The 20,261-nt window shown below is 36.3% G+C and overlaps 1 protein-coding gene across 1 annotated transcript in view; it reads right to left on the bottom strand.

Moving 5' to 3' along the window:
* CCDC148 (coiled-coil domain containing 148) overlaps positions 1-20,261 on the bottom strand; it is a 279,583-nt gene that overhangs the window by 243,995 nt on the left and 15,327 nt on the right. The window contains exons 4-7 of the mRNA XM_044669112.1: positions 9,442-9,524; positions 9,070-9,230; positions 7,099-7,197; positions 6,819-7,000 (exon numbers count right to left, since the gene is read on the bottom strand). Of these exons, the coding sequence (XP_044525047.1) occupies positions 6,819-7,000; positions 7,099-7,197; positions 9,070-9,230; positions 9,442-9,524 (525 nt within the window). The remainder of the gene's footprint in view (positions 1-6,818; positions 7,001-7,098; positions 7,198-9,069; positions 9,231-9,441; positions 9,525-20,261) is intronic.

Below are 20,261 nucleotides of genomic sequence, written 5' to 3'. Positions count from 1 at the left end.
TGAATGTAATGGGCTTCTGTACCAGCAGCAATGCAATGACCCAGGACAATTCTGAGGGATTTATGGTAAAGAATGTTACCCACATTCAGAGGAAGGACTGCAGGAGAGGAAACATATAAGAAAAGCAACTGCTTGAACGCATGGGTCGGGGCGGACATGATTGAGGGTGTGGACTCGAAACTACCACACCAATGCAACCACCAACAATTGGGAAATTGGTCTTGATCAAGGACACATGACAAAACCAGTGGAAAAGTGCGTCGGCCATGGGTGGGGGGAATGCAGGGGGTGAAGGGGAAAATAGGAGCATGAAACATGTAACCATGTTAAAAATGATTATTAATAAATGTTAAAAAAAATATTCTAAACCTTTTCCTCAATGGCAGGGATATTCTAGATAGGTAAAGCATTATCAATTTCTTACTGTGAGAGCTGAGGAAACCAACATAATCAAGAGAATCCTTGCCTTCAAAGATCTTTCTTTCTAATAGTTGAAGACAATACACAAAGGAGGGGTGGAAAAGAAACTTGAAAGATCATACTATGGAGATGGCCAGGAAGTGAGGTGGAGACCTTGATGTAACTACCAAATTTAGAACTAGAAAGGACCTTCCTAAGTATCTCCTTTAAATCCCTTATTTTACAGATGAGCAACAGAGACCCAGAAAAACAAAATGACTAGCCCAAGGACATCAGTGGCACAGTTCAGAATTTTTATTTGAATCAGTCCCTCTAACTGCAAATCCAAGGCTTTTTAAAAACTTTTCCACATGAATTGAGTTTCAGTTCAAGTGAAATCAAGTGTAAATTAATTATGTAACTGAAATAACTAGCTATTGTGGATTTGGAATTTTGGATTCTTAGAGAATGTTACTTTGCTCAGTGATTCGTTTAGTAGTGACATCAAATGAAATATAAGACAAAAGAGCCTATGTCCATCTAAGGTGTTCATTAATGTTATCAAAGATGTTCTATACAGATAAAATGATCTCCCAGAAATGATGAAATTTTAAAAATACTCCTATCTATACTTAACAACATACTAATTACATGTGAATCCCTGAAAACTAGCCACCACAATGAAGCTTACTGCAATATAAGGTCATCTAGAATGAAAAAATAACATAATTTAAAAATATATTTTCAAGACTATGATATGTTATTAGATATCTTGGACAGGCATTGTCTTGGCAATCACTGGGCCCCAAGTGAGCAAGAGGATGATATAGTTAGATCCCATGTGTGAAACTGTTCAGTATTCTCAATGATACAAAACTATTTGCCACCACAAAAACTCTTTTTTGATTTATTCTCTGAATGGCACTTTATGACTCTAAATCATGGAATAATAACATGATCTTGAAATAATCAAAATCACATTCCATGGAAAGGGCAATGAAAAGACATAATCAATAAAAATGGGCTCAAGAATGTTACCAATGATAGTGCACTTGAAAAGTGACATAAATGACATTGCCAAAGACACAAACGGCTAAAAAAAAAAAAAAGAGAGGTGAACCAGTCATGTAGCAAGAATAAGAAACAACAGATGGACAAGACAAGCTGAGTGCTATGTTCATATACCCAAGAAATTAAAATAACCAGAGGAAAACTTCCAGCATGGAGGTTTGTTTGTTTGTTTGTTTTTTAAATACATGGTCAAGAGTAGTACAGAATGAGAAAGCATAGATGACTTTCCTAGTAGAGACAGTATCCTTATGGATGAAATAATGGACCCATTAAAATATTCCCATATACTCATTGGGAAGATAAAATCAAAAGAAGGATTCATTTAATCCAATTTCCTCAGGTAAGCTATGAGGAAACAGAAGTCCAGAGGTCAAGTGAATTGTCTAGTTTAATACATTAATGGTAACTAAGGCAGAATGAGAATACAGATTTCTCCCATGCTTTTCCTGCTTTGAATGAGTAAAAGTGAAGAAATCACAGAAGTCCTCAATGCCAGAAATTTTTATCTCTACCAAAGTGAAAAGAGAATAATAAAGAAGAATCTGTGAAGAGAAGAAGAGATTCAAAGTTTTCCCTAGAGTTGGAGCCATTTACCTTCAAATGCACTGACAAATAAAAACTATATTCTCTAGGTAATATGTACCTAAAGAAGTTTATTGATATTTTTTGTCATATAGTTTCAAATTCTAGCAACTTGCTTCATGTGATTTATGAATTTTGATGATTGTTTTTGTTTTATAAAATAGTAACCATGCACAAATTTCATTTCCAAGAGATTTATTGAGTTATCAGTATAGTAGAATTATTCTAGTACATGACTCTTCAGTTTTCTCTTCACTATAAACATATACCTTCACCTATTTTTCCTTTCTTTTCAAACAAACCTTCTTTGGGAAATCGTTTAAAGTCACCATGAAGAGATACATACTGTGTTCTCCCTTCACCCCTTTCAATGGCTCTTGGCTCTGGTTACATCTTTAATTCATTGCAACAAGTAATTATCAAGCAAGACACTGTACTCAATATGGAGCATGCAGCTTCATACATAGTCTCTGCCCTCAAGGAGATAGTAGAGAAGCACAACTTATTTATATATCAGTATTACAACCAAAACCAAGTAAGGAGAGCATACTAACACTTGGCAGAAAAGTCAGGAAAGCTTCACAAAAGGTGTGACACTTGAGGTGAGCCTCAAAAGAAAAAGAAGATCCTGAGATTGAGAAGATCAAGAACAGAAGGGACAGCTTGTGCAGAGGCATTGGCCCAACAAATGAAGTATTAAGTGCAGAGAATAGTTCATAACCTTGTCCCTTAAGGTGAATAATATGAGATATGACTGGACAGGTAAGTGGGAGCCAAAATGTCAATGTCCCTTAATATTGGTGCTTTATATTATATGGCAAAGGGAATCCATTGAAGGTTTTGGGTGCCAGGTAGTGACAATTTCAGGCAAAAATATGGCTTCCCAAGTTTTTCTGAAACCATATTCCTTGTCATTTCTTATGGCACAATAATATTCCATCACAATCATACACTATAACTCATTCAGTCATTCCCCAATTGATTAGAACACCTTCCATTTCCAATTCTTTGCCAGCAGAAAAAGAACTGCTCTAAATGTTTTTGTACATTTGGGATTTCTTCCTTTTCTGTTGACCTCCTTGGAGTACAGACCTAATAGCAATATTAATGGTTCAAAGGATAGGCAAACCTTTCTCCAGGATGGCTCCAAGAGCAGTGCATTAGAATGCCTATTTTCCCACAACTGATCTGGCATTTCTCTTTCTTTTTATGTCATCATAGCCAATCTGATGGTACCTCAGTCGTTTTATTTGTATTTCTCTAATTAATAATTACTTAGAGCATTTTTCATATAGCTGTTGATAGCATTGATTTCTTCTTCTGAAAACTACCTATTCATATCCTTTGACTATTTGTTAATTGGAAAATGGCTCTTTTTCTTTATAAATTTGGCCCAATTCCTTTGTATTTGAGAAATGAGAACTTCATCAGAGAAACTTTCTATAATTTTTCCCCAGTTTCCTGCTTTCCTTTTAATTTTGGCCACATCGGTTTTGTTTGTACCTATAGCCTTTCTCATGTCAAAGTATCAGAATTATCCATTTTACTTCCTATGATCCTCTCTGTCTCTTGTTTGATAGATCTGGTAGGTAAGCTTTCTCGTTGTTGCCTAATTTGTTTATTATTATCACCCTTTATGTCTAAATCACGGATACATTGTGAGTTGCTCTTAGTATATGGTATGTCATTGGTTTATGTCTAGTTCTGCCAGGCTGCTTTCCAGTTTTCCCAGCATTTTTTGTTAAATAGTCAGTTCTTGACCCCAAAGCTAAAATCTTTGACTTTGCCAAACACTAGGTTTTTGTAGTCATTTACTTCACATATTATATATTTAATTTATTCTATTTTATTCATTATCCAGGATCAGATTGTTTTGATGATTACCACTTTGTAGTATAGTTTGAGATCTGGTACTAGTAGGTTGTCTTCCTTCACCTTTTTTTTCCATTGAATCTCTTGATATTCTTGACATTTATTTTCTTCCAGATGAATTTTGTTAATCTTTTTTTTAGCTCCATCAAATGATTCTTTGGTGGTTTTATTGGTGAGGCACTGAATAAATAAGTTAATTTAAGTAGCATATTCATTTTTATTATATTGACTCAACCTACCTGTAAGTGATTAATATTTCTTCATTTATTTAGATGTCTTTTTTGTATGTGTATAGAATGATTTATAATTGTGTTTATATAGCTATTGTCTTTTCATGAGTTCGTGTGTTGAGCCTCTCTGTCACTGTTGTAGCTTTTTGTGCTCAGGATCTTTTTTGTTATTTGCTCATTTTTCCAACCTATTTCTTGACTTTGGGCTTCATGTTAGAAGAGTCTGCTTACCTCTGAGGAGTGGAGTGACTGTCCCAATCTTTAGTAATTTTTGTCCTAATATTTACACATAGATCAGGAGGCCTGTAAGTTCTCAGTGTTTCTAAGTTGGTGCAATCCATTTACAGTTCAATAGTTTCCTGTTCTGCACTCAGGTCCTTGCTCAAATAAGGCTCCTGCTCACTGATGATCATAACTCCTCTCCACCCTAACACTGCAATCTGTATCTAAGTAGGGCCTCTGTTCCCTTGTGACTGTAAGAAGTCCTCTCTACCCTAAAACTGTAATCCAGAATTGGGAATATGGCAACAGAGTTAACAAGCAGTGTCTTGTCCTTGACTCAGTACTAACTAAGGATCTCCTAAAATCTCTTTCTAACCAAGTATTCGATTTCCTTAATGTCTCTGAGTCCCAAATACTTCTAGTATCATTGCTGTTGCCCCTACCACCTCCAAGACCCACAGCCCCTACCACTTGGGCAGTACCATGTGTATCTCCAACTCCAACGTCCTGGGCAAGAAAATGGCTCACTGTAACTTTTTGTTGATTATGTTGCTTAGAATTCCATTTGATGGGTTTTTTTAAGTTGTTTAGAGGTGTGATTAAACCTACCCTGCCCATTTTTAGATTTAATCACCAAAAAAAAGTGTAAACACCACCGTTTAATTCTGGGGGAGGTCTGTAACCCACATGCGCAAGAGTGGGTGATGAATCAGAATTGACTAACTGTCCCCTGTGCAGTCCTAAGCAAAGTGTTTGTTGTGATTGGACACATAAACTAGAAGGAAAACACAGGAAGTGACGCAAAAGAAGTGCCTTTAAAGGGGAGTGACAACTTCCCGTGAGGGAGTTCTTGTTCATTTCTTGGAGTTGGAGCTCAAGCTAGAGATGCTGCTTGCTGGACCTGAGACCTAAGACCTAAGACCTTGATGAGAAATCTCTCCCTTTGTACTATCACATGGTGAGTGTAAAGACTGACTCTTTCTGGATTTCTCTGAAGGAACTCTCCTTTCAAGAGAGGCTTCATGACTGAAGCTTTTGCTTCATTCATTCCCAGCCCTCTGCCCTCAGCTCCTCTGGCTGAGGACTAATTAGCCCTGCCTGGGTTGAGCCAGGGGCCAGAGCAAATTACTTAGTGTGTTAGGTTAGTTATCTTACCCTATCCTCTCTCTGATTTTCTTACTTTCACTCTCTCTTCTCATTTGTAAATAAACTACCATAAAAGTCATTTTGAATTGAGGTTTTTCATTAAGAATTGAATCAATTCTGTGGTGACCAAAACTTTTAATCAACCAAACCTTAATTTTCCCCTTTACAGAGGGAAATTTTGGGATAACTCAACACAAATGCCCACTTTATTCCACTATCTTAACTCCACCTCCCAGTTAGTTTTATAGTTATCTAAGCAAGAGATGATGAGGTCTGAACTAGAATGGTGGCTGTGGGGGATGGAAAGAAAGGGAGAGGCATGAGAAATTCCATGGAGGTAGAAAGATTAACATTTGGCAAATGATGAGTAAAAGATGCCTCCTAGGATATGAAGCTAAGCTTGATGATGCCCTCAAGAAAAATAGGAAAGTTTTATGGAGGAAGGCTTACCGGGGTGGATAATTAATATTGTGTTGGAAATATTGATCTTGACATGTCTATGGACATTAAGCAGACCACTATTAATCCATGATTGGAGTTCAAAGAGGAGTGGAGCTGGATGATATACATTTGCAAATCATGATAAATTCTTGAACTCACAAAAACTGATTAAATCACCAAAAGAGAGAATGTGGAGAGGGAAAAGGATCAAACTGGATGATGATCTATTGGTTTTGATCCAATGTGGTATTTCTTATGTTGTTGGGCAAAGTTGTTGATATTCTGGATAATACAAAAAATCACTAAGTTCAGACATGAACAAATCATTCAGCATCATACTGGTAATTTACAGAAATATGAACCAAAGTACTACACACTTTTTGTAATAGTTCATGTTTGAAGACTTTGCAGAAACTTTTATTACAATTATATACATAGCCCAAATTTAAAGAAATAAAACAATATTTTCTTTTTATTGTAAGTTAAAATTCTGAGAGGTTACATGCACTTAATGACATAAGCCTATTTCTCCCAATCCTTATTTGGTAATTCTGGTTGACTAAGTTTCTCTGGAAAATAACAAAACATTTGCCCAATATTTATATTGTAAATTAATTCTTTGAAAAGTATTTCTTGTCTAATAGAGAGTTAAAGTATGGGGGATATTTCTGACAAATTTTTATACAGAAAGTATCTAACCTATTACTGTAGAAAATTATTTTTAAAAGATAATCAAACCTTTTTTATTATGCAACTGAATCCAATGAAACTAAAATCAGTTTACAAACATCTACACAACTCTATAGTGTAAAACAGTCTCCTTTTAAGAAAGAAAATAAGATGTCCACTGATTACCTGTGTATGGTTTTTAAATTTTTCTCAAACTCTTCAAGTTTCTTCTGGTATTCGGCTGTAAATTTTAAAAACTCCTTAAGTATTGAAGATTTCAAATCTGGGTATGGGCAACTCAAAGTTTGTAACTCCAAAGGGAGTTCATGATACTGGTCAATTCTTTCTTCTGAAGGACGATTTAATGACTGCAAAGAAAAGCTTTATCATTCATTTAATACAAATGAATTAATTTGTTTTCCCTTAATCCCAGTCACAATTGAAATGTTATCTTCATTATACTTACTTCTTCTATTCCACAATACACAACGTCATTTTCCAAAAGCATTTGTTCATTGGTAAGTCTTCTAAAAATGATCTTCAGTTGTTTCCTTACTAATTCAACCTATTTGATATTTAGTACAATTTAAACACATTGTAAATTATTACAATTTAACCAATGATATGAAACAAAACGAATATACAAAGATAGAGAGTTACCCACCAAGTTGGCTAACCTGGTTTCAAGTCCTGCTCCTGACTTATATTACTTATGTGGCCATGGGTCAATTGCTTAACCTTTCAGGAAATTCAGAAAACCCTCTCTGATAACACATTGTTATTTGCATTAGTCCCTTAGAAGAGACTTCCTTCCACTAATGAAGTCATAGGTCTATATGAAATATATACATTTATACTTAACATATGGGTATTTTCTGACAATACATTGGACAGTGTATTGACACATTTTACAGTTTTCACATTCAATACATAGATTTCCCTTTAAAAGAAAAAAAACTAGAAATGAACTATAAAGAACTTGAAATATTAATCTGCTCTTTGCTATTGAGAACAAAGTTGACAAATTAAATCTTTAAAATAAGTGGGCTTTAATATAAATGAGTGTTGGAATTAATGTCTATTTTGGGACATATGTATGTATACACACATATATACTCACATAAGATATTTACATATGCACATACACATGTGCATATACATAGATATTTACTTGTATCTTGTGTACCTATAAATAACTATATATGTGTGTATATTTATATACCTGCATGAATGTTCACCAACAGTGGCATTAGGAACCATTACTATGAAGGTTTTAAGAGAAGAAATGGACAGCTAGAAGGCACAGTGGATAGAGCACCTGACCTAGAGTCAGAAGGACTCATCTTCCTGAATTCAAATATGGTTTCAGACACTTTGTGACCTTAATCCTGTTTTACTAAATTTCCTCGTCTATTAAATAATCTGAAGAAGGAAACAGCAAACCACTCCAGTATGTTTGCCAAGAAATCCCAAATGAAAAATCGGGCATGACAGAAACACACCTGAACAACATCAAAGAGAAGAAACAAAAAGAGGCTTGAGAACAGGACAAAGGAGTCCATCAAGTGGTCCTCAAGGAAGCTTTTGGGCATAGAACCCAGAAGTGGGACTTATATGTATGTATAATGTTTATGAAAACTCCTAGCAGAACTCAGCTTCTGTTCCAACAAAATCTGGCAGAACTATTTTGCTACTAGCAAAGCAGACCAGGGGGAGGGAGTGTTGAGGAAGGGGTTCATGCTTAAATATTCACTACTGCCAACCAACCATTTCCAACCCCATTTTCTGCATGAATTTCCAGTTATAACCCCTGAACTTGGATTCAAACAAATAGAATATCTGTGCAATCCCACTCAAAAGATTAGGCCTTTGGAACTCTACAAAATCAAAGAATTGGAGGCTGCTTATTCCACTTTCAGACAGCCTTAATTGGTACTAGGCTTTTCCCCACTCTTAACAATGAAGCCTAAATTGACCTCTTTGCCACTTCTGCCTGTAGTTGTCTGTTTCTACCTCTGTTGATTCTCAATCAAATGCTTTCCACCATGTCCTTTTCCTGAGGTTTCTGTATTTCTTCAATGAATAAATATTTTTATTATGCAATCTATTAAAAAAATATCTGTGCAACCATGTATTTGTGTCTTGTTTTGTCTTGTTGTTCTACGCAGCTATGGTACATAGAAATAAGCTGTGAAGAAAGTTCCAGGTGTCCTCTAGAACATGTAATCATCTAATGCATGCTTTGGAATCTAGGAACAACTACCTAATTCAAAATCTCTAGATTCCACAATTCCCTGAAGTATATATAATTAGATGCCTCTATCTTGAACATCAGGACAGAAGATGAAGATATTTGTATTAGAAGATATTGTATTATCTTCTAATCACAAACAAAAATATAAACCAGCATTTTTCAAATATATGTACAAGTCCTGACCTCTTTTATTATCTTGTGTGCATCCTGTATATTTTCTGATGAAGATAGTTTTGAACTGTCACACAGCACCTCAGATTTACATTTCAAATCTTCTCTCAATTGGTAAACAGGTTCTAGTACATTCTGTAGATATTTATTCCAGTCTTCTGATAATGCAAGTCCTGTAACAGAAAAACAAAATTTCCTCAATGAAATTTATAGTGATATTTTGCCATGTTTCTTTTCAGAAAGAAAACACCTAAAACCAATTTAAATTTTTGAACATCCTAAGAAATGCAAAAAGGAATTTGAATTTTTCAATGCATACGTAAAGTGACCATATGTAGTTTAAGTTAATAACTCCTCCTAAAAATAGTATAAGAAAATTCTCACCAAAATCCTTGAGGTTGAAATGAAATTCATTTTCAGTGTTTTCTTCATCAAGAAAACTTCTTATTTCAGATTCTGTTTTAAATCTGAAATAAAAAAAAGGTCAATTGTTAAAATATAACCAAATAGAATTTTTAAAATCCCTACTATAGGTACAATATGTATATCCTAATATTATTTGATCAATTCTACAGTAATTATATACACTACTTTTATTTATAATGAATAATAACATATGGCTGGTTTTAAAGGCTTTTTTGAGTCAGTTACCACTTAAAAATGCAAAGAACCCACTATTTACATTCAATAACTTATAAAAAATTAACCAGATTTGAAGGGAAATCCAAAAATATACCAATTTACCTTTTTTTGTGGGTAAGGCTTCATCAGTCATACAAAAAGTATTTTGCAAACATCACATTGGGAGATGTTTAATCCAAGACAAAAACATATAAAAGACCATGCTAAATTAGTGTTATTCAAGGATTTTTATCTTTTTATTCCCCCATAGGTCCCTTTGGTAGTCTGGTGAAGCCTATAGACCCCATACTCAGAATGTTTTTTTTAAACTAATAATGTATAATTGAAGGAAATGCTAAATTCCAGGTAGAGGTTAATGAAAATTAAGATGTGTTTTGTCCCATCCAAGTTCATAGACCCCCTTAAAATCTATCCACAGACTGATAAGGGATCCATGCACCCCAGGTTAAGAATCTTGGCCTAACATGAAACCTTAGCAATAAGAGGACACTAGAAAAAAAGAAGCAGTGTTTACAATTGAGAAAATAGCAAGAAGAGAGAATGTAGACTGAACACATTAAAACAAGCGGCAAGGATAAGAAGCTTCTTTCTCTATAGCTTCCTGCTTCTACCTGTCTTCCTTTTTCCCCTTTTCCCCTGCCCAATAACTTTCTTAAGTCTTTACTTTTTGCTTTTTTTCCTCTTTCATCCTCCTCTGACCAGTGATTCTGATTTGTCTTGTTCTGGTGGTATTTTTGTATCCTTTTCTGTCTATTGCATAGTATGACTCCAATTAAAAACATTTATTCTTCCCCTTCCATGTTCAATATTACTCTTTTTCATACGTATGAAACTATACATAGATGTAAATTGCGATGGCATTCTAGATTCAGTCCCCAGTATTGATGGTCCCAGATATCTGAAGCTGTCCTAAATAGCTCTGCCAGCTTTGATCCACTACTCCTGCAGGGTAGAAGTAATAACAGGGAATAGAAGATGAGAGTGTTCCAAATTTGGCAAAGAACAGCTGTTAGAAACCTCCTCCATTAAACCTGAAATCTTTATCTACCTCTATGACAATATGTTCTCCCATAAAAAGGTCAATAAATCTGACTCATATAGTACTTGATTAGAGGATATTTTTAAATACTAGAAGGTAGTATTGTAATAATGAATAGAGAGCTAGACTTGGACAAAAACCTCGTTCAAGTCCCACATCTGGCCCATACTGGTGATCAGACCCAGAGAACTCTAAGACTCAAAGTTGCTGAAGTGCAGAAGGTACCTATCTGCTTTGGTAGAGGGGTAAAGAGAGTTTTCTCACAAGCCTACTTTTATACATATACATATATGTGTGTATATATGAATGCATTCATATATACACACATAGATACCTATTTATATTTAAATATCTTACTACCAATCATTTTACTTCAAAATATCCCTACCATCTCAGTTATTTCCTAGACTCATTTGATTTGATCCTAGGCTAAAAGCTGATTATAGATGGGGAAAAAAAAGGTGACAATAATATTGGCATTAAGACATAAGTCTTCTCCCTAGTTTTCACTTAAATCAATTCTCTGCCATCATCACTTTTGCAATTTTAACTGCACGTTTGACAACACAAAACCTGCATTGCCAAACAAATCAGTGGGTGTGTTATGGTTTATGTTTATTTTGGGAAAGGTCAAAGGTCAAAGGTTGTTTAACTCTATGAGAGACTTTTAAACTAGTGCTCTCTTGCTGCATATTGTTGTATATGGAAAATTGTACAGGGGTCCTGGGTAGGAGACATAAGCCCTCCATTCAAGTCCTGTCTGGATGATTCATTTACTCTCTCTGAGTCTCAATTTTCACATCAATGAGTTGAAAAGTAACTGTCCTCTCTGCCTCACAGTGTTGTTTGGAAATTTCAAATGGGATAATTTATGAACACACTTGGTAATCTAGAAGAGGCTGCACACATGTCAGATTGTCATTTTAGCAGTATGTCACAAGCCAAGAAAGTTTCCATTACACACACATAAAATTTCAACATTAGGATAATGACGATGGTGATGATGATGATATTAAGTCTGAGATGAAATCTCAGGTCCAGATTAAAAAATTAAAATTTGTATTAACTAAGCACTCTGCAAATATATGGGCTCATTTTATCCCCAGCTACTACATTGTTTAGTAGTGTGCTTCCAGGATCAGGGCTCTAAACTAGGCACAGATTGTTTAAGAAAGGAATCAAACTCAACAATGAGTTTTCTGCAGGATCAAGGTAAGAATTCTTCCTAATTCTGGGCATGCACCAAAAAGTTAGCTAATCCATTGGTTCATGTGCCCCAGAGCATGTATCCTTTAAAATGCCTTGAAAATGAATAGCATCTAACATTCATATAGCAACATAAGTTTGCAAAGAACTTTCACATTTTTTTTCTATTTGCTGCACACAACAAACTTTTGAGGAAAGAACAAGAAAGAACCAGACAGATTTTTTTTCCAGTTCAAGGAAAGAAGTTAAATTTTAAAACTTTATGATATGTTGCCAAAGGGCACAGTTCCTAACCTTGGCCTTGCATTGATTAGGATGAAAGAATGCAGTCTAAAGTAGAGTTCCATTTCAGCATTAGCTCATTCAGAGCACTCCTTGATTATTTGATAAGTCTTATTTTAGTTTTCCTGGCCTGCTTAGAACTTTAATAATCCAGACTTATTTGATAATGAATCTGGCAGATATTGAGGAAGCCCAGAAAGAAGAAATGGGTATGTGCAGGAGGCAGTAAGGAGGGACAGCTATCCATGATTCCCTATGCAAGAGAATAGCCTCGGGGCAAGCATTAGTTGTTTTGAAGTTGGAAACCATTCTTGGTGTTACCTATAAAGAGTTAATGTTGTGTTTAGTGTGTAGGAGTCCAATATTCTTGTAGAGTCAAAAGAACAATTTAGTGGTTGTATAGAAAGAGGAAGAATCTCAGAAGAACAAGGTGATATATAGCATGGAGAAAGGTTTAACCATAAGGACTTGAAAACAATGACTGAGAGAGTAGTCAGTATTTATAGGAGAAAGATAAAGAGAGGGCAAATGCCCAAGTGAAGTAAGTACTTGGGCAAATGAGGAGCTGGTTCACTTCTGCTATGCAGTACTGGTTCAAGAAGGAATGAATGAGAAGATAGGGCAGCAACTTTAGTCTTAAATCATTTCTTATCTCCCAGAACTCTTCTCCAGCCCGAGTTTAATTTGGTCCTCTAACAGGAAAGTGGACTTGCTTGTTATAGGGCAGTAATGACAGCAATGTCCCATAATATTGCTCTTCTCCCACCACTATTATATTGTATTCATAGACTGTACTACTTTGCCTCAAGTATATGTCATGTACTGGGGTTCGAGTTCTTTCTTGGGGCTTCTCCCAGCCTAGGATTAAGTTGTATGGCCTGGTTTTAGTCACTGAGGGACCTAATAAAGTGAAAGGAAGGAGGTGGGTGTTTGTTTACTACCAGCCTCATAAAAACTCAGCAGGAATAAGATAAGTCTGCCTATACCAACACAAGGAAGAGGAGGCTAACTTGAATAGGAATGAAAGTTGAAACCTGAGGGTTGAGATCCTGAGAGGCAATTGTATACCAATGGGGGAGAATATAAGCCTCAAAAAAGGGCTTGAAATATCTTAAGTAGCTTAGAAACATGTTTTTCCATCTTACTGTAAGACCTGTTATATTTTCCCAAAGGACCATAGGATCATAATTTAGAGCTAAAGATCCCTCCATCTTGTTCAAATCTGTCATTTTACATATGAAAAAACTAAAGACTAATAGACTAACTTGGCCAAAGTCACATAATCCTTAAGTGGCAAAACTAGGCTTCAAACCCTCATCCCTTCTCCCACAATCCTAGATCTTTTCCACTGCAGTTCTAGAAATGGAAGAGCCAATGCTTGTAATTTTAGGGACCAAACAATGTCTCTGAAAGGAATCCCTGAGTCAAGCAAAAGAATTCCTGATCCAGGCTGGGAGTTAATGGCTTATATCAACCATGGGCCTGGGGAGAAAGATCAACAAAGCAGAGGAGGGTCAAAACTGGGGCACAAAGACATGATGTAGAGGATCAAACCAAGACTATGTTCTTCACTGTTACTGTGAGTCACAAGAACTGTTGTTGTTTGCCCTTTGTTTTTGTAAAGGACCAATGACATCACAGGATGAAGTCTTGACTTGCTCATGCATTGGACTTGAGTGAGACTTGAATTCACAAAGTTATCAGCCTTACATTCTCTTCCAGAGTCATCAAAGTCCAGAAGCAAGCCAAAAGTTAAGATCACTGATAATCGCCTAGGATTCAGTGGATGCCTTTGGCATCTTTGATGTCTGACCAAGATCTAAGTTCTCCACAGAGCTTGCTATAGCCACTTTCATGGCCATTGGAACAAATTGTTCACATCCACCCATACCACAGAGGGCTGTCTTCTCAGGCTTGGGGTAGACACCATCTAACTTATCAACAGATTTGAAACAGTTACCCTCAATCTGGTTTAGCCTACCTACCAAGATGGTTTTACCAGGGTGTGGCTGTTGAGCATGCAAGAGTTTCTTGGAACTCTAGGTAAGAATTAGGTGTAAGATAGATACTATTAGATATATACAAGAATTGTACAAGTCCAAGGGAGGTTCTGGGAAGGTCAATTTTATGTTTTTTCCCCATTCTAAGGAGTCTCAAGCTGAGGATGGCACTACAAAGCTGGAACACTCTATAGATCCCTGAGGAAGATGTCCTATTTGGCTCCCTACTGTAGAATAGTATAATGAAAAATTAATGTACCTGAAAAGGTTCTGGGCAACTAAAGGCAACTGTAAGCTCAATATTCTTAAGCAGTATGATATAGCAACCCCCACCAAAATTAATGTAATTCAGGACTCTATTGAGACACAGAGAGATAATGCAGTGGGATAGAGCTCAGAACCAAGAGTGATGTATTTGTGGAGACAAAATGAGATAAATTTATAAAGCACTTTGCAAACCTTAAAATGTTATGTAAATGCTATTTTATTATCATCATCATCATTTTATTATGCATAATAAAAATACAGTAGGAATAATATGCTTATTATGGGCAACTAGATGGTATAGTAGATAGAGCCTTGAGCCTGGAGTTAGAAGACCTGAATTCGAATACAGACTCAGACATGTATCAGCTGTGTGATCCTAGGCAAGTCGCTTAACTCAGTTTGCCTCAGTTTCCTCATGTGTCAAATGAGCTAAACAAGAAATTGGTAAACCATTCCAATATCATTGCCAAGAAAACCTCCAAATGGGTCACTAAGAGTCAAACGTGACTAATGTGATGGGTCATTTGTACACTGATGGTTAAACTACAACTGGATAATTGTGTTTAGTTCAGGGCATCATAAATTAAAGAGGGCATCTTAAGCTGGTAAATATTCAGAGAAGGGCAGCCAAGACAGTAAAGAAACTTGGGTTCTTGTCATATGAGGATAGGTCAAAGGAAATTTGATTGTTTAATCTGAAGAAGAGGAAATTCAGAGGGGATATAATAGCTGACTCCAATTGTTCAAAAGGCTATTATTTAAAGGAAAAGTTAAATCTGTCATGTTTGATGGCAGAGGACAGAACAAAAAGCCATGGAGAGGTTCCAGGTTAAGATGGCAGCAGAGTAAGAAGCAGCTCTTAACCTCTCCTGACTGAAACACACAAAACTCCTCAAGGAGACATAAAAACAAGTCCAGACGAACGGAGGAACTCCACAACAGGGCACAGCATGGAAGGTACGTGGAATCGAGGCATTTCCATGCTATAAAGGGGTGAAACAGCTCTCACTAAATCGCGGGCTGAGCAACCACCCCACCCCCACCTCCCCCACACACAACACCTATAGCGCCAAAGCCAGCTAAAAAGAAATAGAGCAAGTTTGGGGCACCGATCGAGTCATTAGCAGCTCCGGGGCCTGTTCCTGAGAGCAGCAAGATTTAGGACCCCAAAAAGCTAATGAACGCACACAAAATTTGAGCGTGGGAGCAGGACGCCGAGAGCGGACGCAGGGCGCAGAGCACAGGCTCAGAGCTCAGGCACAGGTGGAGGCATGGGTGGAGGCACACACAGCCAGGAGCTAAAGCTCTGAAACCCTGAGTGGGGAACCAGTGCAGAGGGGTATACGACTGTGGAAGCAGCACCCTGAGACTTGTAAAGAAACCTCTGCAAGACGATCAAGCAAGGGGGTCCACTAGGGGGCTTGACCGCGGACAGACCCTAAGTGGGAGGATAAACCTGAGAAGCTGCTGGGCTAACCATGGCTACCCAGTCTCAGGAAGCTCAGAAGAGAAAGATTAACAAGAAAAAGAAGTCTTTAACACTCAACAACTTTTACACAGAGAAAATCCAGACAACCGAGCAAACAGAGGAGGAGAACAAACAAGCATCCGGGCCCTCCTCAAATAAGGAAAACTCCTCACAAGCTACGAAAGAGTTCAAAACTGAGATTTTGAGGAAAATGGAAGAGATCTGGCAAGAAAATAACAGTTTAAAAGGTAGAATCTTGCAATTGGAAAGTGAGGCTCAGAAACCAAATGAACTGATAAGCAAATTGAACACCAGAAATGACCAGATTGAAAAGGAATACCAGAAGATTATAGCCGAAAACCAGAAGATTATGGCCGAAAACGAGAAGATTATAGCCGAAAATCAAAAGATCATAGCCGAAAACCGAAAGATTATAGCCGAAAATCAATCCCTAAAGGCTAGAATTGAGCAAGTAGAAGCTAATGATCTCTCAAGACAACAAGAACAAATAAAACAAAGTCAAAAGACTGAAAAAATTGAAGGAAACATGAAATATCTCAATGAGAGAGTGACAGACCAAGAAAACCGGTCTAGAAGAGACAATTTGAGAATAATTGGTCTTCCAGAAAAACCAGAAATTAATAGAAACCTGGACACCATACTAACAGAAATAATTCAGCAAAATTGCCCTGAAGTCCTACAAAAAGAGGGCAATATAGACATTGAAAGGATTCATAGAACACCTGCGACATTAGATCAAGAAAAGAAAACACCCAGAAATATAATTGCCAAATTCAAGAGTTTCCAAGCAAAAGAAAAAATCTTACAAGAAGCCAGAAAGAAACAATTCAAATATCAAGGAGCACCAATCAGGATCACACAGGATCTGGCAGCCTCCACGCTAAAAGATTGCAAAACTTGGAATACGATATTCAGAAAGACAAGAGAGCTGGGCCTGCAACCACGGATCAACTACCCATCAAAATTGACTATATATTTCCAGGGGAAAGTATGGGCATTCAACAAAATTGAAGAATTCCAGGTATTTGCACAGAAAAGACCAAGGCTAAATGGAAAGTCTGACATCGAACCACAAAAATCGAAAGAAACCTGAAAAGGTAAATAAGATACAGAGGGGAAAGAAAGAAAGAAAACTTATAATTTTTAAATTTGCCTTTTTAAGGGCCTCAGTGAGATCTAATTATCTGTATTCCTATGTAGAGAAATGTTATGTATAATTCTCTGTAGTGAACTCTATTCACTATTATAATATTCACTATTATAGTAATCAGAAGAATAATTCACAGGGTGAGGGTGGAACACTAAATAATCTAAGATGACATGGGGGATGGGAAAGAGGGGGTGAATAGCAGGGGACACCAAGAGAAATTTGAGTGAATAAGAAAATAGGATATTCTATTACACACAAAGAGAGAATGGGAGGGAGAGGGGACAAATACTATTATAAGAAGGAGAGGAAGAGAGCATTAAGAGGTAATAATCAAACCTTACTCTTAGTGTAATCAACCCAGAGAGGGAAGAGTAGCTATACTATCCATTGGGACATAAAACTCTTATCTAACCCTTCTGAGAAAGTTAGAAGGGATAAACCAAGGGGAGCAGGGGAGTGGGGAGGTCAGAAAAAGGGAGGGGAGAAGAAGGAGGGAATTCATAAGGCCTTTAAAAACAAAAAGAGGGGGAAAAATAAGGGAGGGGGTAGAAAGGGAAGTTAATCAAGGGAGGGGATAAGGGATAGCGGCTCAATAGCAAACCACTGATTTAAAAGGAAAAAGTATAAGGAAAAAGGGGGTAGGAAGAGGGGAGGATTCGAAAATGTCAGCAAATGCACAACTGATGATCATAACTCTGAATGTGAATAGGATGAACTCGCTCATAAAACGGAAGCAAATAGCAGAGTGGATTAGAAACCAAAACCCCACCATATGTTGTCTACAAGAAACACATATGAGGCGGGTGGACATACACAAGTTTAAGGTTCAGGATTTGAGCAAAATCTTTTGGGTGTCAAATGAGAAAAAGAAGGCAGGAGTGGCTATTATGATTTCTGACAAAGCCAAAGTAAAAATAAATATGATTAAAAAAGACAGGGAAGGTCATTACATCCTGATTAAAGGCAGTATAAACAACGAGGAAATAACACTGCTCAATATGTATGCACCAAGTGGCATAGCACCCAAATTCATAAAGGAGAAACTGGCAGAGCTCAAGAAGGAAATAGATAGTAAAACCATACTAGTGGGAGATCTAAATATTCCTCTGTTCAGATCTAGATAAATCAAACCGAAAAATAAATAAGAAAGAGGTAAGAGAGGTGAATGAAGTCCTAGAAAAATTAGATTTAGTTGATATGTGGAGAAAAATAAATAGGGACAAAAAGGAATACACCTTCTTTTCAGCTGCACATGGCACATTCAAAAAGATTGACCATGTTATAAGGCATAGAATCATTGCAAACAAATGCAAAAGAGCAGAAATAATAAATGTAACCTTCTCAGATCATAATGCAATAAAAATAATAATTAGTAAGGGCACCTGGGCAGGAAAATCAAAAACTAATTGGAAATTAAATAATATGATTCTTCAAAACCAATTTGTTAAAGAAGGAATCATAGAAACAATCAACAATTTCATTGAAGAAAATGACAATGATGAGACATCCTACCAAACTATATGGGATACGGCCAAGGCAGTACTCAGGGGGAAATTTATATCCTTGAGTGCATATATTAACAAATTAAGGAGGGCAGAGATCAATGAATTGGGCATGCAACTCAAAAAATTAGAAAGCGAGCAAATTAAAAATCCCCAGATGGAAACTAAATTAGAAATACTAAAAATCAAGGGAGAAATTAATAAAATAGAAAGTAAAAGAACTATTGAATTAATAAATAAGACTAGAAGCTGGTACATTGAAAAAACAGATAAAATAGACAAAGTACTGGTCAATCTAATAAAAAAAAGGAAAGAAGAAAACCAAATTGATAGTATCAAAGATGAAAAGGGAGACCTCACCTCTAATGAAGGGGAAATTAAGGCAATCATTAAAAACTATTTTGCCCAATTATATAGCAATAAATATAACAATTTAGGAGATATGGACGAATATTTACAAAAATATAAACTGCCTAGATTAACAGCAGAAGAAATAGAATACCTAAATAATCCCATATCAGAAAAAGAAATTGAACAAGCCATCGAAGAACTCCCTAAGAAAAAATCGCCAAGGCCTGATTCACAAGTGAATTCTATCAGACATTCAAAGAGCAACTAATCCCAATACTATACAAATTATTTGCTAGGATAAGCAAAGAAGGAGTCCTACCAAATTCCTTTTATGACACAAATATGGTACTGATTCCAAAGCCAGGGAGATCAAAAACAGAGAAAGAAAACTATAGACCAATCTCCCTAAGGAACATAGATGCAAAAATCTTAAATAGAATACTAGCAAAGAGACTCCATCAAGTAATTAAGAAGATCATCCACCATGATCAGGTGGGATTTATATCAGGAATGCAAGGTTGGTTCAACATTAGGAAAACCATCCACATAATTGACCATATCAATAGTCTAACAAACAAAAATCACATGATCATCTCAATAGATGCTGAAAAAGCCTTTGACAAAATACAGCATCCATTCCTATTGAAAACACTGAAAAGTATAGGAATAGAAGGACCTTTCCTAAAAATAATAAACAGTCTATACCTAAAACCATCAACAAACATCATATGCAATGGGGATAAATTAGAAGCCTTCCCAATAAGATCAGGAGTAAAACAAGGATGCCCATTATCACCTCCACTATTCAACATAGTACTAGAAACACTAGCAGTTGCAATTAGAGAAGAAAAAGAAATTGAAGGTATCAAAATAGGCAAGGAGGAGACTAAGCTATCACTCTTTGCAGATGATATGATGGTCTACTTAAAAAATCCTAGAGAATCAACTAAGAAGCTTGTAGAAATAATCAACAATTTTAGCAAAGTGGCAGGATACAAAATGAATGCACATAAATCATCAGCATTTCTATACATTTCCAACACACTAGAGCAGCAAGAAGTAGAAAGAGAAACACCATTTAAAATCACCCTAGACAATATAAAATACTTAGGAATCTATCTACCAAAACAAACACAGCAATTATATGAAAACAACTACAAAACAGTTTCCAAATAAGTAAAACTGGATCTAAACAATTGGAAAGCCATTGATTGCTCATGGGTAGGATGAGCTAACATAATAAAAATGACAATTCTACCCAAATTAATTTACCTAT

This window comes from Gracilinanus agilis, chromosome 3, assembly GCF_016433145.1.
Source record: "Gracilinanus agilis isolate LMUSP501 chromosome 3, AgileGrace, whole genome shotgun sequence".
NCBI lineage: Eukaryota > Metazoa > Chordata > Mammalia > Didelphimorphia > Didelphidae > Gracilinanus > Gracilinanus agilis.
Note: the sequence above shows the minus strand (reverse complement) of the source record. Positions and strands in the feature narration are given on the sequence as shown.